Genomic DNA, 15,787 nt, shown 5'->3' on the forward strand with positions numbered 1-15,787 from the left:
GAGATCCACCTGCCTCTACCTCCCTCAAGGCATGTGCCACCACACTCAGCCACACCAACTTTTAAGTGGTGCTGGGGATTGAACCCAGGGTTCCATGTAATGCTAGGCAAGCACTCTGCCAACTGAGCTACATCCCCAGCCCTGACACTGATTTTTTTCTTAAATTGGCAGAACTAAAACCAGTCCCTTGAAGGAGCTGAGAAGAAGATCTTCCTGAATTCCGATAATGGGCGCCCTTCAGGTTGTCCTCCTTGAACCTCAGGATAGCATCAGGAAAAACAGCCAGAAGCAGGTGATGCTGTTGGCAGGAAGTGCACACACGTTTGCTCTCAGCTGGAACAAAGACACAAGAGGTACACAAAACAGCTGGAACACTCGGTGGGAGACGGGTCCACGGCTGCCCAGACCGCTAAGGAGTGCTGCCTACCTCTCATGTGGGGGGTGTCCATGAACCTTTCCCAGATGTCTTGATCACATGGGCCTTCTTAGTCTTACTCTTTCTTGCATAAAAGAAGTAGAGCACGTGCCCAGTGGTCACAAAGAGCATGGAGAGGAAAACCAACATGCCAAACTGCTGTGGCCTCGGGGCCAGCATGACCAGGACAAAGTGAATTAGATCCATGAGGTAGTTCAGAGAGCACTGCACACCGTTCACAGCCCCTCGCTCCGCTTCTGAAATGTTCTCCTGGAGAAGCTGAGTCACAGTGAGGTCAAAGGACCAGAGGCCTACAGGGCGGTCACACAGGGAGAGAATAAACGTGAAGAGATGTCAGAGGACCTCAGTAAGATTGTGGCTTGTTGTATCCCATAAATGGGGCTTTCTGCCACTTAGTTTCCTTATCTGTGGGATGGAGATATTTCAAACAATACCCACTGGAGGGTTCCATGAAATCGTAAAGTGTGGCATACTGCCTGTCTTCTGTGCTTGGAAGGTCTGGGGTGTTATTGTTATTAGTTATAGGTGGTGGTGTTTTCAGACAGGGTCTCACTGTGTAACCAGAAGGGCCTCAGACTCACAATCCTGCCTCAGCCTCCTGAGCGCTAGACTTAATAGGCCTGAAGCATGGGACCCACCTTCAAAATATTTGTTTACCCACGCCAGGACACAGGGACTGCCGTGCCTAATCCACAATTATTTTTCAAAGAATAAGATGGCTTTTATACAAAGGTTTCCTTTTGGTTTACCTCCCTAACTGACACTTCCAGATGCACTGCAAGGTACATGTGTTTCTCTACGTCCCAGATGCATTGCAAGGCCTGTACAGCAGGGAGAGCAGTGTTTCCTGCCCTCCCCTGAGGTAGGAGGAGGATGGGCTTCTCTCTTCCCCAACTTTAACCCCATAAGGAGATCTCATGTGCGTGCGCACACAAACACACACACACACACACACACACACACACACACACACACACACCTCCCCAAGACAGGGTTTCTCTGTGTAACAGCCCTGGCTGTCCTGGAACTAGCTCTATAAACCAGGCTGGCCTCAAACTCACAGAGATTGTCCTGCCTCCACCTCCTAACTGCTGGGACTGAAGGCATGCACTACCACCGCCCAGCAAGAGATTTTAATATGCTTCAGAGGCAACCTGGGGACCTGATGTTTGGTCATCAAATAGAGTCAGAGCCACCAGCTGTGCTGCTGTCCCTGAACAGCCACAGCTCTCCGAGGGGTTCTGGTCCCTTCCACTTTAGGATCATCACCCAGCTTCTGCCAGCCTGGTGGGTTTCCCAGACAGCTAGCTACCTTCTGGATTCTTCCCCAACACGCAGCAATGACTCTGCAGAGACCTTCTATTTGCCTCTATTCCAACTGCCAGACTTAGCTCTGGACTCAAAAATTATATGGGAGTAATGTCACATGCTTTCTGCTGTCTCCCTTTGCAGACCTTGGCTTGTGCAGGTGTTCCCAGGCTGGGCTACCCTAGTCACGTTGCTATGGCATCCACCACAGGCTCTGACGTTCTTCCCATCCCTTTGGGCTGTCCTGATTACACCATATGGCCTGTAGGTCCCTCCAAGCTTGCTGGGCAAGTACATCACCTAGTGCTGGACTACAGCCCAGAGCTCCCTTCCCCTGCCCTGGCCCTCAGCCAGAAATGCTCACAAAGATAGAAAGGATTTGTAAGAATCTGCAGCAGTACAATGTGAAGTGTGGGCTGATTATACACTGAGAATTAGTTCTAAATTAAGGGCGTAAAGAGTTACAGTTCTTAGATTTTTAAAAAGGGAAGCCACTTATGCTGGTTTTTCCCCCTTTTTCTTTTTCTTTCTTTCTTTCTTCCTTTCTTCCTTTCTCTTTTTGTCAACTTGACATAAGCTGGAGTTATCTAGGAAAAGGGAGCCTCAATTGAGGAACTGCCTCCATCAGATTGGCTTTTAAATCTGTGGGGTCATTTCCTGACTAAAGTGGAGGGCCTTCCTAGGCAGGTGGTCCTGAGTTATATAAGGCAAAGTGAGCAAGCCAGTAGCAGTGCCCCTCCATGTTCTCTGCTCCAGTTTCTGCATCCGGGTTCCTGCCTAGACCTCCTGCACTGGCTTCCTTCAGGGATGGACTGTAAGCTGTAAAGTGAGATGACCCTTTCCCTCTCTAAGCTGTTTTTGGTCATGGTCTTTACTGCAGCAATAGAAATCGAGTTAATATACCACTGCTAAAAGATGTGCTGAATCTGGCTATATGCATAGTTTTGTAAGTTGACTTCTTTTGGAGTGGAAACATTTATGGAATAAATGCCTATGACAGGTTCCCAGCAAGGGAACCACTCATCATGGCTACCAGGTTTGACCATAGTGACCACACTAACAGAGGCCTATATATCTTCTGGACAGTGTTTTTTTTTAATTCTATAGTTCCAATACCACACCACCAATCAACACCAAGGTTATCTGCAGCCCTAACAGCAATGAATGTAAATGGTACTTGATTGGTATCTGGTGGGCAGGAGTCAGGAGGCCTCGACATCATCACTCAGCCCTGTGGTTCTTACGTCTTGCTGCCCCCTCACCCTCCACCCTCATATCACAGCAAAAACACTAAAATCATAGCTAACATACAATCATGACAATGGTGACCAAGACAGTTAACTATAGCTTTGAAAATGCTGTGCTGGCCACATTGCCTGCAGGAGTTACCTCAAGGCCTCCCTGATGGGGAAGTACCATTGTCACTATTCCACCTACAAATCAGCAAACAGTAACTAAGGGGCCTTGTTAACATCACTGGACAATCAGGTCTAGTAACACCCCACCCCCACCCCAGTCAAGACAGCTCCAGAATCCTCATCTGAGATACAGTGAGAGAGATGTCCCTGCCTCAGAGCTCAGAGAGAGAGAGAGAGAGAGAGAGAGAGAGAGAGAGAGAGAGAGAGAAGAGAAGAGAAGAGAAGAGAAGAGAAGAGGAGAGGAGAGGAGAGGAGAGGAGAGGAGAGGAGAGGAGAGGAGAGGAGAGGAGAGGAGAGGGGAAGCGGGGGAGTCAAGCTCTGGAGTACTGAATACATTCCCAGATGGTAGGTGCTGCTTTCATGCTTTCCAGATGTATGTGAGCATTTCCTCTTTATCAGTTAAACCCAATCATCCCTGGTGCACAAGAGTCACTGGGAATATATATATTTCCATTTTCAACTAAATACTTATCACAATGTATTATGAATTACATAAGTCTTCCTGGCCAGTCTTTTCTCAGTCTGTGTGATGAATGGGTAGAATGGAAGTTAAATCAAAGATAATTCACTTGTCAGGTACCTCACTCAACATACTTGAGGGTCAGATAATCTCTGGATGGAAGAACTGCTTTGTTGTCGTTGTTGTTGTTGTTGTTGTTGTTGTTGTTGTTTTAGACGGGGTCTCTGTGTAACCCCAACTCTCCTGGATCTCACTATGCAGAGCAGGCTGACACTGAACTCACAAAATATCTGCCTGTCTTTGCCACACATGCGCTGGGGTTAAAGATGTGCACCACCACACCCAGCAAGAGCTGATTTCTAAATCAATTGTTTAGAAGCAGACGTATACTTTCCTTCTCCTGCACATATATTACATCAGAGGAATGAGGTTCCAAAGCTAGCCCATTTATAGCCTCTTGACACAACCTGCAAAACTCTCTCTTTCAATATTCCCAAGCTGTATCAGAGCAAGGGTTCCTGGAATCTGAGACAGAAATCAGCAGCAACATCCCAGCCCTCTGGTCCTACTGTACTAAGGTCCTAGAGCTGATGTGATGATCTGAGGACCGAGAGGTCAGAGACTTTGCTTTTAGTCCAGCCACTGAAAAACGTGGTACCCAGGGAGGTCTGTGCAAAGGAACAGGGAGCTTGGTTTGGATTCACATTTTCCACTCACTGCCATACGTCCTACCCCTTTAGTGTCTGACCTGACAGGGACTGGTCTGGGCTTTGAACACGATGACTCTAAATTTGGGAACTTTTGAACTTGTCTAAGAAATGAAGCTGCCTGCTTGGACACCCGTCCTCAGGAACCTATGGCCCAGACTCTTTCCAGCTAGGAAGCTGCAGGTCTAATCACGAGAGTCAGGGCGTTGCTCATTGGTTTCTGTCACCATCATCTAGGATGACATTTTGGGTTGTCAGGCATCAAAGGGCCAACGTCTAGTTGTTTTCATCTTAGTAAACACAGTAACAAAATCAGGTATGTTCTCACTGTGAGGTATGAGTGGCATTGTGTGATGACAAAGCTCAGGTAACAACTGTGTAGGGACGAGAAGGTTGTCGATTCCTGAGTAGGCCCGCTCCCTTCTCCCCCAAGAAGTGACCACCTCTCCCTCTACCTCATCCCTGTTCTACAGAGAGATAAGGCCTTCAGTGAAAACACAGCTTTCCCACAGATACTGTCTGTAGCATGCCCATGCCTGACTCCCAGGACATAACTGTAGCATTTCCACTTCCCCAGATCTTCAAACGCATCTTCACCCCACTGTCCACTGTCTGAAGCAGCCATCCCTCTCCATGACATGTGTCTAGTTCATCCTTGGGAGATCTCTGGCTGTGCCTTCCCTGAGGAAGGCTTCCCTAGCCCCCGAGACACCACCTGAATCTCCCTCTGTGTTCTCAAGCCGCCTGTCCTCCTCTATTTTGATCCCTTGACCATCCTATTTGTCACCGTTTACTTACTGTCTCCCGCTCAGGCTATCACACCAGGGGACTAAGGCTTTTGTCTGATCAAGTCTCTCTTGTATCCCCACCCTCCAGGGCAATTCTTGACACATAACAAGTTTTTGATGAATGACGCTGAAGATACATACAGTGGCTTAATGGGGAGACTAATATTCTTAAGATTACTTATCAATACCACGGGCTCTAGAACCCCACATCCCCATGTGACCCAATGCTCACCGATTCTTGCCAGGATCACACCTGAGAAGAGCAAGGTGATAGAGATGTAAGAGTCAGGCTGCTCAGGGTCCTGCTGGCCATCAAACAAGACTGTACTATTGGTCCAGTGGATAGGAGAGCGGTCGGGGAAGATGGGTTGATTTAGGTTTCTTCCAAAGGGGTAAACGTGTGCCTGGTCATCTTTTAGCATCTCAGGATTTGAAGAGGAATTCTTGCTTAATGGGAGGGAGAAGGTAGCCATATCAAAAGGACTTCCAGGAGCAAAGACAGAAAACACACAGAGTGTTAGGCTACCTAAATGGAGCCAACTGGAAATGATCCCTGTGGTGACCAAGCCATAATGCTTCCGGAGCCAGGTAAAGAGAATTGTCCCCATGAGGCCAGACACAGCGGAAAGGGCTGTGAGGATGCTGAGGAGGGAACCTCCAAGGCCCTGGGTGTAGGCATAGCCTGTGGTAATGCAGTCAAAGCCCAGAACTGTCATGTAAAGGAAAGCCAAACCTAAGCCAGCCAGGAAGACGTTCTGTCGGCAGTACATTTCCCATCCCCCCCGGCATGTGTGCAGCAGCCTACGGGTGTCTTGCAGGCAGTGAAGAAGCCCTTTGGTTGTGGCTGGTTGCTCTTCAAGGCTAGAATTGTGGTCCTTCGGTTTTTCCAGAGTTCTAGATGTGTTGATGAATCTATTCGTGGTTTCCCAAAACTCCATTTCGCCTAAAATAAAATTCAGAAAAGCTGAAACTCAACACACAACCATCTCCCTCAGGTGTCCATCCCAGACTCCTCTACTTGCACGTTGGACGGTTCCTATGCATACCCCCAGCTTCCCTTCCTCAGGCACCTGAGACTCACTGCAGGTGCTGGAATGGGGGTGGTATTCTGTAAGTTCTCTAGAGAACAGATCTCACCAATGAGTGGCAAAAGTCGCTGGACCAACACTCCCATCTTCTTGGCCTTTAGCGGGACAATCCTGAGGTACATCCTACACCGTGTCTCTGTATGAGCTTTCTCCCTGCCCTTTCCTGTCCCACTTCTCTTCCCTCACCCTCCTTCCTGGATCACATTCTAAACAGAGTACTTTTCACCCTGGATTCTTTTATCAAGCTGTGCTCAGGAGAGAACGAAGCTAAGACACAGAGGACAGGCATGGGAGGTGAAGGGTTCTTCAGGGAGTAGGAAGACAAACTGTCACACGCCAGAAGTGTGGGGATGAGCTCCTGGAAGTTGTTGTGGGTGCTCACTTGGGTACTCTTTCTAAAGAAGTAGATACTTGAGGAGGTGGATCAGAAATATACAACTACTTTAGAGGTATTCAGCACAATGAAGTCAAGTCCTATAGAGGTCAAGAGGAGTCAAGTAGGGCTCTGAAGGAAGGAGAGGGCTGGGGGAACAAATAACAGGACAAGAGGTAGGAGCTTTCCGTTATACAAAAGAACTTCCTGGGGCTGGGGATTTAGCTCAGTGGTAGAGCTCTTGCCTGGCAAGCACAAGACCCTGGGTTCGATCCTCAGCTCCAAAAAACAAACAAACAAAAAACCAAAACAACAAACAAACAAAAAAGTTTGGAGCATTGGGAAAGGTGTTCATCAGCAAGATGGGAAGGAGTAATTTGTCTCCCAAGATGCTGGGCTAGGCTATGCAGGTGGTATCCTGCATTCCCACGGGGGTGCTACTTATACTGGACCTTCTCTCAGTGGAGTCCCTGAAGTTAAACACAATCCAGTTAACGGTACAAAGTAACCCCGGTGCCCCACCAAAGTGGTCAAGTCATATGAACTTCACAAGCAGTGGCACAGCTGCAGCCCTCTCATTTATTACTGTTTTTAGGTACACTTGCAGACAAAATATTAAGACTGTGGTTAGACACGTGGTCTGGAAAGAAGAAATGAAACACTAACATGAGCTCCCTCTGAGTTTGCCTCACCTTGGATGTGCACTGCTTCCTGCTGCCTCTCTAGGACGCACCCCGCAGTGTGCTGCTGGGGTTTTACAGCCAACTGGGGAACTAGTTGATAAACCCTGGACAGAAATAGAAACTCTACAAGAAGTGAAACCAAGTTCCATCCAAGAATGAAACCACAACCAATCACATGAGATGCCCATGTCATCACCTGGCCCACGGACAGGGGCGCAAATATACTGATGACCTGGTCCAGCCGCCGCACTGCTGCGTTCATCCCTGCAAGGGAGAGGAGGAGACACTGAGACTCAGTGGATGGATGTCTCCTTCCAAATCCTACTGAACTTGACACCGCGTGTTCGCTGGGCTTGACAGCCAACCCAGGGTCAATGACAGCAGGTTTGTCTGCAGATTAGCGATGGCCTTTTCAACCTGGAAAACAACTGCAAGACCAGCTGTAGTGGAATGTGAGTAGATTAGTAAACTGACTAGGTCACCCATGGTCTTTACTATGCTAATCACATTAATGGCCGCTAATTAATAACCAGCACAGTGGTGGGGGGAGGGAGGTAACGGGAGGGTAGAGAAGAATGTCTTGAATTCTTACGTTGTGCCAGGCATACAGTCCCAAACCATATACCTACACTCACCTCTGTGAATCCTCACAGTTCTAAAAGGCAATGGGACTTCCATTTTACAAGTTATGAAACCGAGGCACACAGAGGGGAAACTTTTCTTGGGATTGCAGAGAAAGAACATTATGGAGCCGAGACTCAAAATCCAGCCGATCTGACTCCAAAGCTCATGGAGTCTACCACCATTGAAGAAAATAGTCACAAGTTAATCTTCAAACTTGTAATAAACTTGAGTCCAAATCTGCTTTACCTTGAAGTCTTTTAAAATGAATGCACAGAGAACAGGAAGGTTTTCCTGATGCCAAGACAGAGGGCGGACGCACTGAACCTGGCTTTTATTCACATGGCTCTTATTCTGAGTGATGTTACCGAAGCCACAGTACATCCAAGTGAGTGCAGTTTAAAAAGAAAACATGATGATAAGGGCTTTGACTCTTCAAGGAGTGTATTTTAGACTCCTTAATAGTGCCCTTTATCTTGGCCATCACACTCAGGCACTACAACTGCTCAAATATAGGGTATCGTGAGATCTTCAGCTCCAAGTGGGCAATTAGAATACGCTGCATTGAGAGCTGTGCATGCTTTGTAAATGGGAGGAAAAGACAAGATGTCAGGCTGCTCCTTCCCACTCCTTTACTAGAAAACGAATTCCAGCTTCCATTATCAGCAGTAATCAATGTTCACACTTGGGATAATTTGGGGTTGGGGCAGAAGGTTATTACTGATGTGAATTTAGAAATCTTTTCATGCACTTACTGTCTAGGTCTAAAATGGCTCCAGACCATCTGTAAATGAGAAGCTGCCCTCCAGACCCATCTGTGTGTTAGGTGAGAACAGCGATGGTCATTTCTTGGGTGTTCCTTCTGTGCAGATTTGTGCTAAGCACTTATAAAATCTGGATTTCATGAACTCTTTCCTTCCCCAAAGTGAGCTCAGAGAGAATGAATGTGTATGTGGACATGCATGCATGTAAGTGTGTGTGTGTGTGTGTGTGTGTGTGTGTGTGTGTGTGTGTGTGTGTGTGTTTGCCCCATGCTGTAGATAAGGAAAGTCGAGTTCAGAGAGGTTAAGTAACTTGCCCCAGGACACGCAGCTGGTAAGAGAGAGAGCGGGTTTCAGCTGAAGTCAGTCCCAGCTCTGGTTGGTTCCAGATTCCTGTCTTCTATGGGGAATGATATGGCCTCTCCTGGAGCCCTGAATGGCTCGCCACCTCTACTTCTCTGCCCATCGGAGGACCGGTGAGGGTGGCACTGCTCACCAGCCAGCTGGCCTCTGTTGTCCCCCGTGAGGCTCACAATCCAGTCCCTCTGAATGGTGATAGTAAGTGCAGTGCCAGCCAGGTTAGCCACAGCCGCTAGGATAATCACCACGGCATAGCAGACCACCTATCAGAGGAGGGAAGAAGAGGCCAAGAATGGACCTTCCGGCCCAGGGTGGAACACGGTCATTTGTCTGACAGCCAGACGAGCATAGACTTGAACCCTTTGAGAGGAAATGAACCCTTTGAGAGGAAAAGGCTCTGTGTTAAGTTGAAGCCAAATGCACGTTCTTCCTCCCACCCGTCAGCACCAGATGTGATGCTAATTTGTACCTTGCAGACAGACGCTGCTGCTCTACTGCCATGCTTGCTGTGGGGTTTGGGTTCCAACTCAGAAACTAGGGGCCATGAGGGCACTGTTGAAAGGGTACAATGAGGCAGCCAGGCAGACAGCGCCTCCCAACAGACACTTGGGGCTGTCGATGACATGCACTCTCGTGAGGCAGGTGTCAGAGGGGAGACACTCACAGTGAGCCAGCCATGCCAGAGTTGTTCCATCTCCCTCCTGTAGGAGAACACCAGCATCAGGACCACACAGCAGGCAGTGACAGAAGCATTCTGAATGAAGAGCGAGGCGTGAGCAACTGCAAATGGAAACGCACAGGAGCCGCTCTTTACTGCTGGTTTTAAGAGCGGATCACAGCTGCCTAGTCCCTACCCAATGCAGAGTCATTGTGTTTGACCACGTGCTTGTGCCAACCAGGCTCATCATTTCCCTCAGCAGCTCCAGGCTTAGGACTCAAAAGGCACTCTAGCTTTTGCTGCCTGACGCCACCAAGGTCGCACACGTGAGGCCTGTCTGCAGCAGCTGACATGCGCTATGTCTGCCTCTGATTTGCTTGCCGCCCTTGGGGGCAACTCCTCTCCTAGCGCCAAAGACGTTAAGAAGATACTAGAGAGCATGGGCATCAAGGCGGACGATGACCGGCTCAACAAGGTCATCAGTGAGCTGAATGGAAAAAAACATCGAGGATGTCATTGCCCAGGGTGTTGGCAAACTTGCCAGTGTGCCTGCTGGCGGGGCTGTGGCTATTTCTGCTGCCCATGGCTCTGTAGCCCCTGCTGCTGGTTCTGCCCCTGCTGCAGCAGGGGAGAAGAAAGACAAGGAGTCGGAGGAGTCAGACGATGGCATGGGATTTGGCTTGTTTGATTAAATTCCTGCTCCCCTGCAAATAAAGCCTTTTTATGTATCTTAAAAAAAAAAAAAAAAAAAAAAAGGCACTCAAAGGGCAGGCTCCGCGATTGCCAAAGCCTTTGCAACACAATTTAAAAAATGGAAAAACCAACCGGGCAAAACCAGAGCTGAACTTTGCAAGTGAAGGAAGGCATGCTTGGCAAGAAAGACGATCCAAACAAAAACCACAAACAACAATCAAAGACAAACCAACCAATCAAACAAACAAACAAGAAAACAAGACACAACACCAAGTCCAGCTAATTTAAATAACTCCAAATTCTATGGCTACCTTGAACTCACCTGGATTTATTCTCTAATGGAGGCTTATCAATTGGGCCTAAGGAGTAAAGCTCGGGTCTTAAAGCAATTGGCTTTTCTATGATCTGTCTTTCCAAATCTGCTGGGTGTGATAAAAAACAGCCTTGCTGACTAGTGATCAAAAGAACTGCACAGTTTAGCAAGGCCTAGGTTTTTACTGGGCAAGGGAGATTTTATGCACATACTATCACTAAACATTAAAGGAGATCTCAGTTTGAGCAAATAAGTCTCCTGATGCTGAGGCTAGGTATCTGGTACAGGGAGATCTTTTACACATAGGAACTGTCTTGACTGAAAATGAACATATGTACTGACTGCATAGGTATCACTAGAATATTGAGAGAAAACATGCTTTCCAGTAATTCAGTACTAAGAACTTGTACTTGGTAAGAACTAAAACCCTAAGTCTGGTGGTGGTGACATGTAGTCGGAAGGCTTCTCCAGTCCCACAGCCGTTCGGATCCAAGTAAACACATAAAGGCTTATATTATTTACAAACTGTATGTCTGTGGCATGCCTCTTGCTAGCTAGCTCTTAGATCTTAAATTAATCTGTGTTTTGCCCAGTGTTTCATGGCTTACTGGTCTGCTGACATGCTATTCCTTGGACGGCAGACTGGCATCTCTTCTGCCTCTGCCTTTCTTCTTCTTGTCTCTCTCTTAGATTTTCTGCCTGGCTATAACCTGACTTGCCATAGGCCAGAGCAGCTTCTTTATTAACCAATCACAGCAACACATTCACAGCATACAAAAAGACATCCCACAGCAGTGGCACATGCCTTTAATCCCAGCACTAGGGAGGCAGATGCAGGTGGATCTCTGGTCTATTAGAGCAAGTTCCAGGACAGTCAGGGCTACACAGAGAAATCCTTTCTAGGAAAATGAAACAAAACAAAACAAGCAAGCACACAAACATATATATAAAAACTCCATTCAAGGACTCAGGTATGTGACAGAGTGCTTGTTCGGCATGTGTGATGCTCTGAGCCTGATCCACAGCACTGCACAATAATCACCAACTAAACAAACAACTAATGTGTTTAAAATGGAGAAATTGAGAATGTGACCCAAAGCTGAACAACTCTTTCCATGGAGTTTTTCAGTTAAGCCCCATTGCTATTTAGCACAGTTTGGTGATTTTATTTCATGATGTAAAGTCCTGAAGCTGGTGAGGTCATAATCTGCCACATGTCATCTGCATCCCCCCCAAAATTGTTACCTTTATTTCTTGGTTTCCTGTCGATCCAGTCACCAATTAAAACCCCAAATATTAACACAGAGCCAGCCACCACTAAGCCAAACACGGCAGTAAGGAGAAGATTGTATCCATAGAGCTCTATCAGGAACACAGACATAGCAAAGTGCCACATTCCATCTCCCTGCAAGACAGAAAAGGCAAAGCTTGAATCACTGAGAACGGTGGAGGAAAAATAACTCCAGGAAGACACATTTGCAACAAAGGGCACACCAACCATAAAAACAGAATATCAAAAGCATACTTTGAGGGAGAGCAAGTATGACTTTATTTACACACTGTATTTATGACCTTAAAATTTTTTTTTAAAATCAAAAGCATAAAAGAACAAATAAGCAAATGAGAAAATAGCAAACACTTAGAAGAGCAGGAAATCACCACCACCAAGACACCCTGAGAACATCTGTGGGGCAAAAGCGACAGATGAACCAGCCCTGGAGCCCTGTTTGCTTCAGAATATCAGCCGCAAGAAGCACATGGAACCACACCCTCAGGAAAAGCAAGGCAATCCTTATGTAGGCTCCCAGTCCAGCTGTCCCTTATCTGCAGGGTCCAGGAGACCTCTCCTGAGACCTGAATTAATCAGTGCTCACCAGCATTATCATTCCTAACATCCAACTGCAGCCTGAGGTCAGGGACAAACAGCTAGCAACCTCCATGCATCCGAGAAGGAACAACTTCAGGCCTTTCGAAAAGGAAAAGCCATTATCTTAGGCTCCAAAGTACTCTTTTTAAAAAATTTATATTTTATGTATGAGTGCTCTGCATATATCCCTGCACACCAGAAGAGGGCATCAGATCTTATTGCAGATGGCCATGAGCCACCATGTGGGTGCTGGGAATTGAACTCAGGATCTCTGGAAGAACAGCTAGTGCTCTTAACCCCTGAGCCATCTCTCCAGCCCCCAAAGTATTCTTGCAGCAATTTTTAAACAGACTGCCCAGCACACAGTCAAAGCCAGCCAGTCAGAGAAAGCAAGGGAAACACTGCAGAGGAAATCCACAGTGAGAGACAGGCCCACGGAGACTGCACACATCTGGGTTATCAGCCACAGGTTGTAAAATAATGGTTATTCTATCAAAAGCAAGGCCAAGTCTGACAATCTGAGCAGGGAGTCAGAAAGCATTTAAAAGAAACAAACAAATAAATAAAACTTCTAGAGCTGCTCCTAGAACAATAGAAGCTAAAATTAAAAACTCAACTGTTAGCACCTGGATACAGTGCTGCACAGCTGCTGCAAATCCTAGCTCTTAGGAGGCAGAGGCAGGGGGATGGAAGGTAGTAGATTAGATAGAACTCAAGTCAGTTTAACTGTTAATGTATCTGAAGAAGAAACTTAGAATGAAGCCCAGAAAGATAAAATGATAAGGAGATGAGAACACAATAAGGCTAGGTAGAAAGAAAACACAGTACATAACAGACTTAAACAGAACATTAGTTACTGTTAGGTCTCAAGCCTGGGACAAATGGCTGAGATGCTATTAACATATCAAAGCAGACCCTGGCTGCCAGGTTCTCCCAGCATCCCTCAGTCCCTGCCTCTTGACTACATACTCCCTAGCAAGGTATGAACTCTCCAGCCCAGGAGCTGGGCTGCCCTTCCTTCCCCACCTGCTCTTCCCTATATAATCCAGCCATCAAGGCAATGCCAGCCCTTTTGACCCTTTACTCCCCCTCCCCCATCTCCTGGTCTCCTGGCTTTCCCCTCTCCCCTCCCCCCTCAGTCTCACAAGGCTTAGGGTTGTGCATTTACTCCAGTATCTCCCAGATGTCTCTGCCTCTGGCTATGCTTTCTCTCAAATCTACAAAAACCTTCTCCGCCACCACACCTAGAAGCAGTCATGTCCTATCTTTTTATCTCTCTCTCTCTCTCTCTCTCTCTCTCTCTCTCTTCATTCAGTTATCTGAAGAACCAGCCTGCCTCCATTTTAGGCTTAAAAGCCATTTTAAAAAATTATTTTATTTTATTTATTTTGTTTTTCGAGACAGGGTTTCCTGGACTAGCTCTGTAGACCAGGCTGGCCTCGAATTTACAGAGATCCCCTGGGCTCTGCCTCCCGAGTACTGGGATTACAGACTTGCGCCGCCGCCGCCGCCGCCGCCACCGCCGCCGCCGCCGCCGCCACCACCACCAGGCCAAAAGCCATCTTATAGTAAAGACAAACTATATTCGTTCCTGTTTATGATTAAACCTCTGTTTCTCAAGGATTGGGCTATGCCTCACCTATAACCTTAACTACAAATGGTTCCGCATGTTCCAGGAATGGCAATCATGTTTTTTGTTTCAAAAAGTTGTTTATAAACATCTTGCAACCCTACCTCTGTTTCAAAAGATGACCAACCTTGTTATGACTACCTGTTATTATGACTACCTTGTTATGTCTACTTTGCAACCATGTCTTTGTTTCAGGAGGTCATTAGGACTAACCTGTCATGATGTTCTGCTCCTGTAACCCTGCCTATTTTGCCTGGCAAATCCCCACTTGGAAACTGCTATTTCTGAGCTATAAAAGCCTTATCATCTCCATATCCAATGCTGACCTCTTGTATCCCACCTTAGAGGAAGGCACCCTGTGTACATGAGTTAAAAATCTTGCTTTAATTAATTGCTTGCTTTAATTAATTTGGCCATGATGATTTGGGTCAGTGGTCTTTCTCCTATCTTTGGGGTTAGCATACTAACTAGTAAAATTGAACTAACTATGCCAGTTAAAGGCTAAGGTTGACAAATGGAACTTTACAATATAACTATGTTCTGTTTAAAGATAAGTATTTCTTAAAAAAAAAATAAGAAAACACAGAAGTAAGGGATGAATAATGAGGCAGCATGTAAATGTCATCCCACAGAAACTCACATCATTAAATTCACATCAGGCAAAGCCTACTCCAGAGTTTAAAGCTTTACCTGAAACAAAAGGAATCGCTTTATACTGATGAAAGTTTGATTCATTATAAAGCTATACAATTCCTGTTTCCCTTGTATCTATGAACAGAGGCTTGAGGATATACCAAATTAAAGTGAAAAATGACAATCGCTGGTGTTGTTAAATCCCTATCTAGCTCTTCATAATTGATAGAATAAGAAAAATAGACAAATATGTATTACATGTGTGTAGTGTATGTCTGTGTGTGGTCAGCCTAAAAGTCCTATCATGAATGCTGCAACAAAGCAGGATACACACATTATCTAAAGCACACCAGCATATTGTGAAATTGGCCACAGGGTGGGGGAGGGGTGGTATCTTGATGTTCCCTGACCTTAAAGCGATTAAGATAAAAACTTATCACAGAAGCCAGAAAACTCTCAGAGGCTTACGGATTGGTTTCTAATAAGTCCATAAGTCAAACCAATAATAAATAACAAAATAGTCTAACAAACGAGATTAAAACTTGTCCACATCCACGGTTAGAGAAATTTGTGCTCTTCCATGTTTCTATTAGAAAGGAAAGGCAAAAATTTAATAAGAGAATTATGTATGTTTAGAAGTTAGAAATGGGGCTGGGGATTAAGCTCAGTAGTAGAGCGCTTGCCTAGCAAGGGCAAGGCCCTGGGTTTGATCCTCAGTTAAAAAAAAAAAAAAAAAAAAAAAAAAAAAAAAAATCCCATGCCTGTAATCTCTCTCTCTTTTATTTTAAAAGAAGCCAAGGCAGGAAGATCATGAGTCCATGGCTGGCTTAACTTACACAGAGGGAGCTGAGAGTCTACCACAAGAAAAAAAGTGAAAAAATGAACAACAAATGAACCTCAAAGAAACGTTAGAGTAGAGGACTAGACTCTTGCTCAGTGGCAGAGCAGTTGCCTAATGAGAGCGGGACACTGGCTTCTGTCTCAAACACA

The 15,787-nt window shown here is 46.2% G+C and overlaps 1 protein-coding gene and 1 pseudogene across 1 annotated transcript in view; one reads left to right on the forward strand and one right to left on the reverse strand.

The window, feature by feature from the left end:
• Positions 1-430: 430 nt before the first annotated feature.
• LOC118579499 (solute carrier family 40 member 1-like) overlaps positions 431-15,787 on the reverse strand; it is a 38,263-nt gene continuing 22,906 nt past the window's right edge. Inside the window, exons 5-10 of the mRNA XM_036180782.1 lie at positions 11,913-12,072; positions 9,668-9,783; positions 9,140-9,266; positions 7,271-7,525; positions 5,350-6,060; positions 431-726 (exon numbers count right to left, since the gene is read on the reverse strand). Of these exons, the coding sequence (XP_036036675.1) occupies positions 431-726; positions 5,350-6,060; positions 7,271-7,525; positions 9,140-9,266; positions 9,668-9,783; positions 11,913-12,072 (1,665 nt within the window). The remainder of the gene's footprint in view (positions 727-5,349; positions 6,061-7,270; positions 7,526-9,139; positions 9,267-9,667; positions 9,784-11,912; positions 12,073-15,787) is intronic.
• LOC118580731 lies at positions 10,020-10,353 on the forward strand (annotated as a pseudogene).

This window comes from Onychomys torridus, chromosome 3, assembly GCF_903995425.1.
Source record: "Onychomys torridus chromosome 3, mOncTor1.1, whole genome shotgun sequence".
NCBI classification, from domain to species: Eukaryota; Metazoa; Chordata; class Mammalia; order Rodentia; family Cricetidae; genus Onychomys; species Onychomys torridus.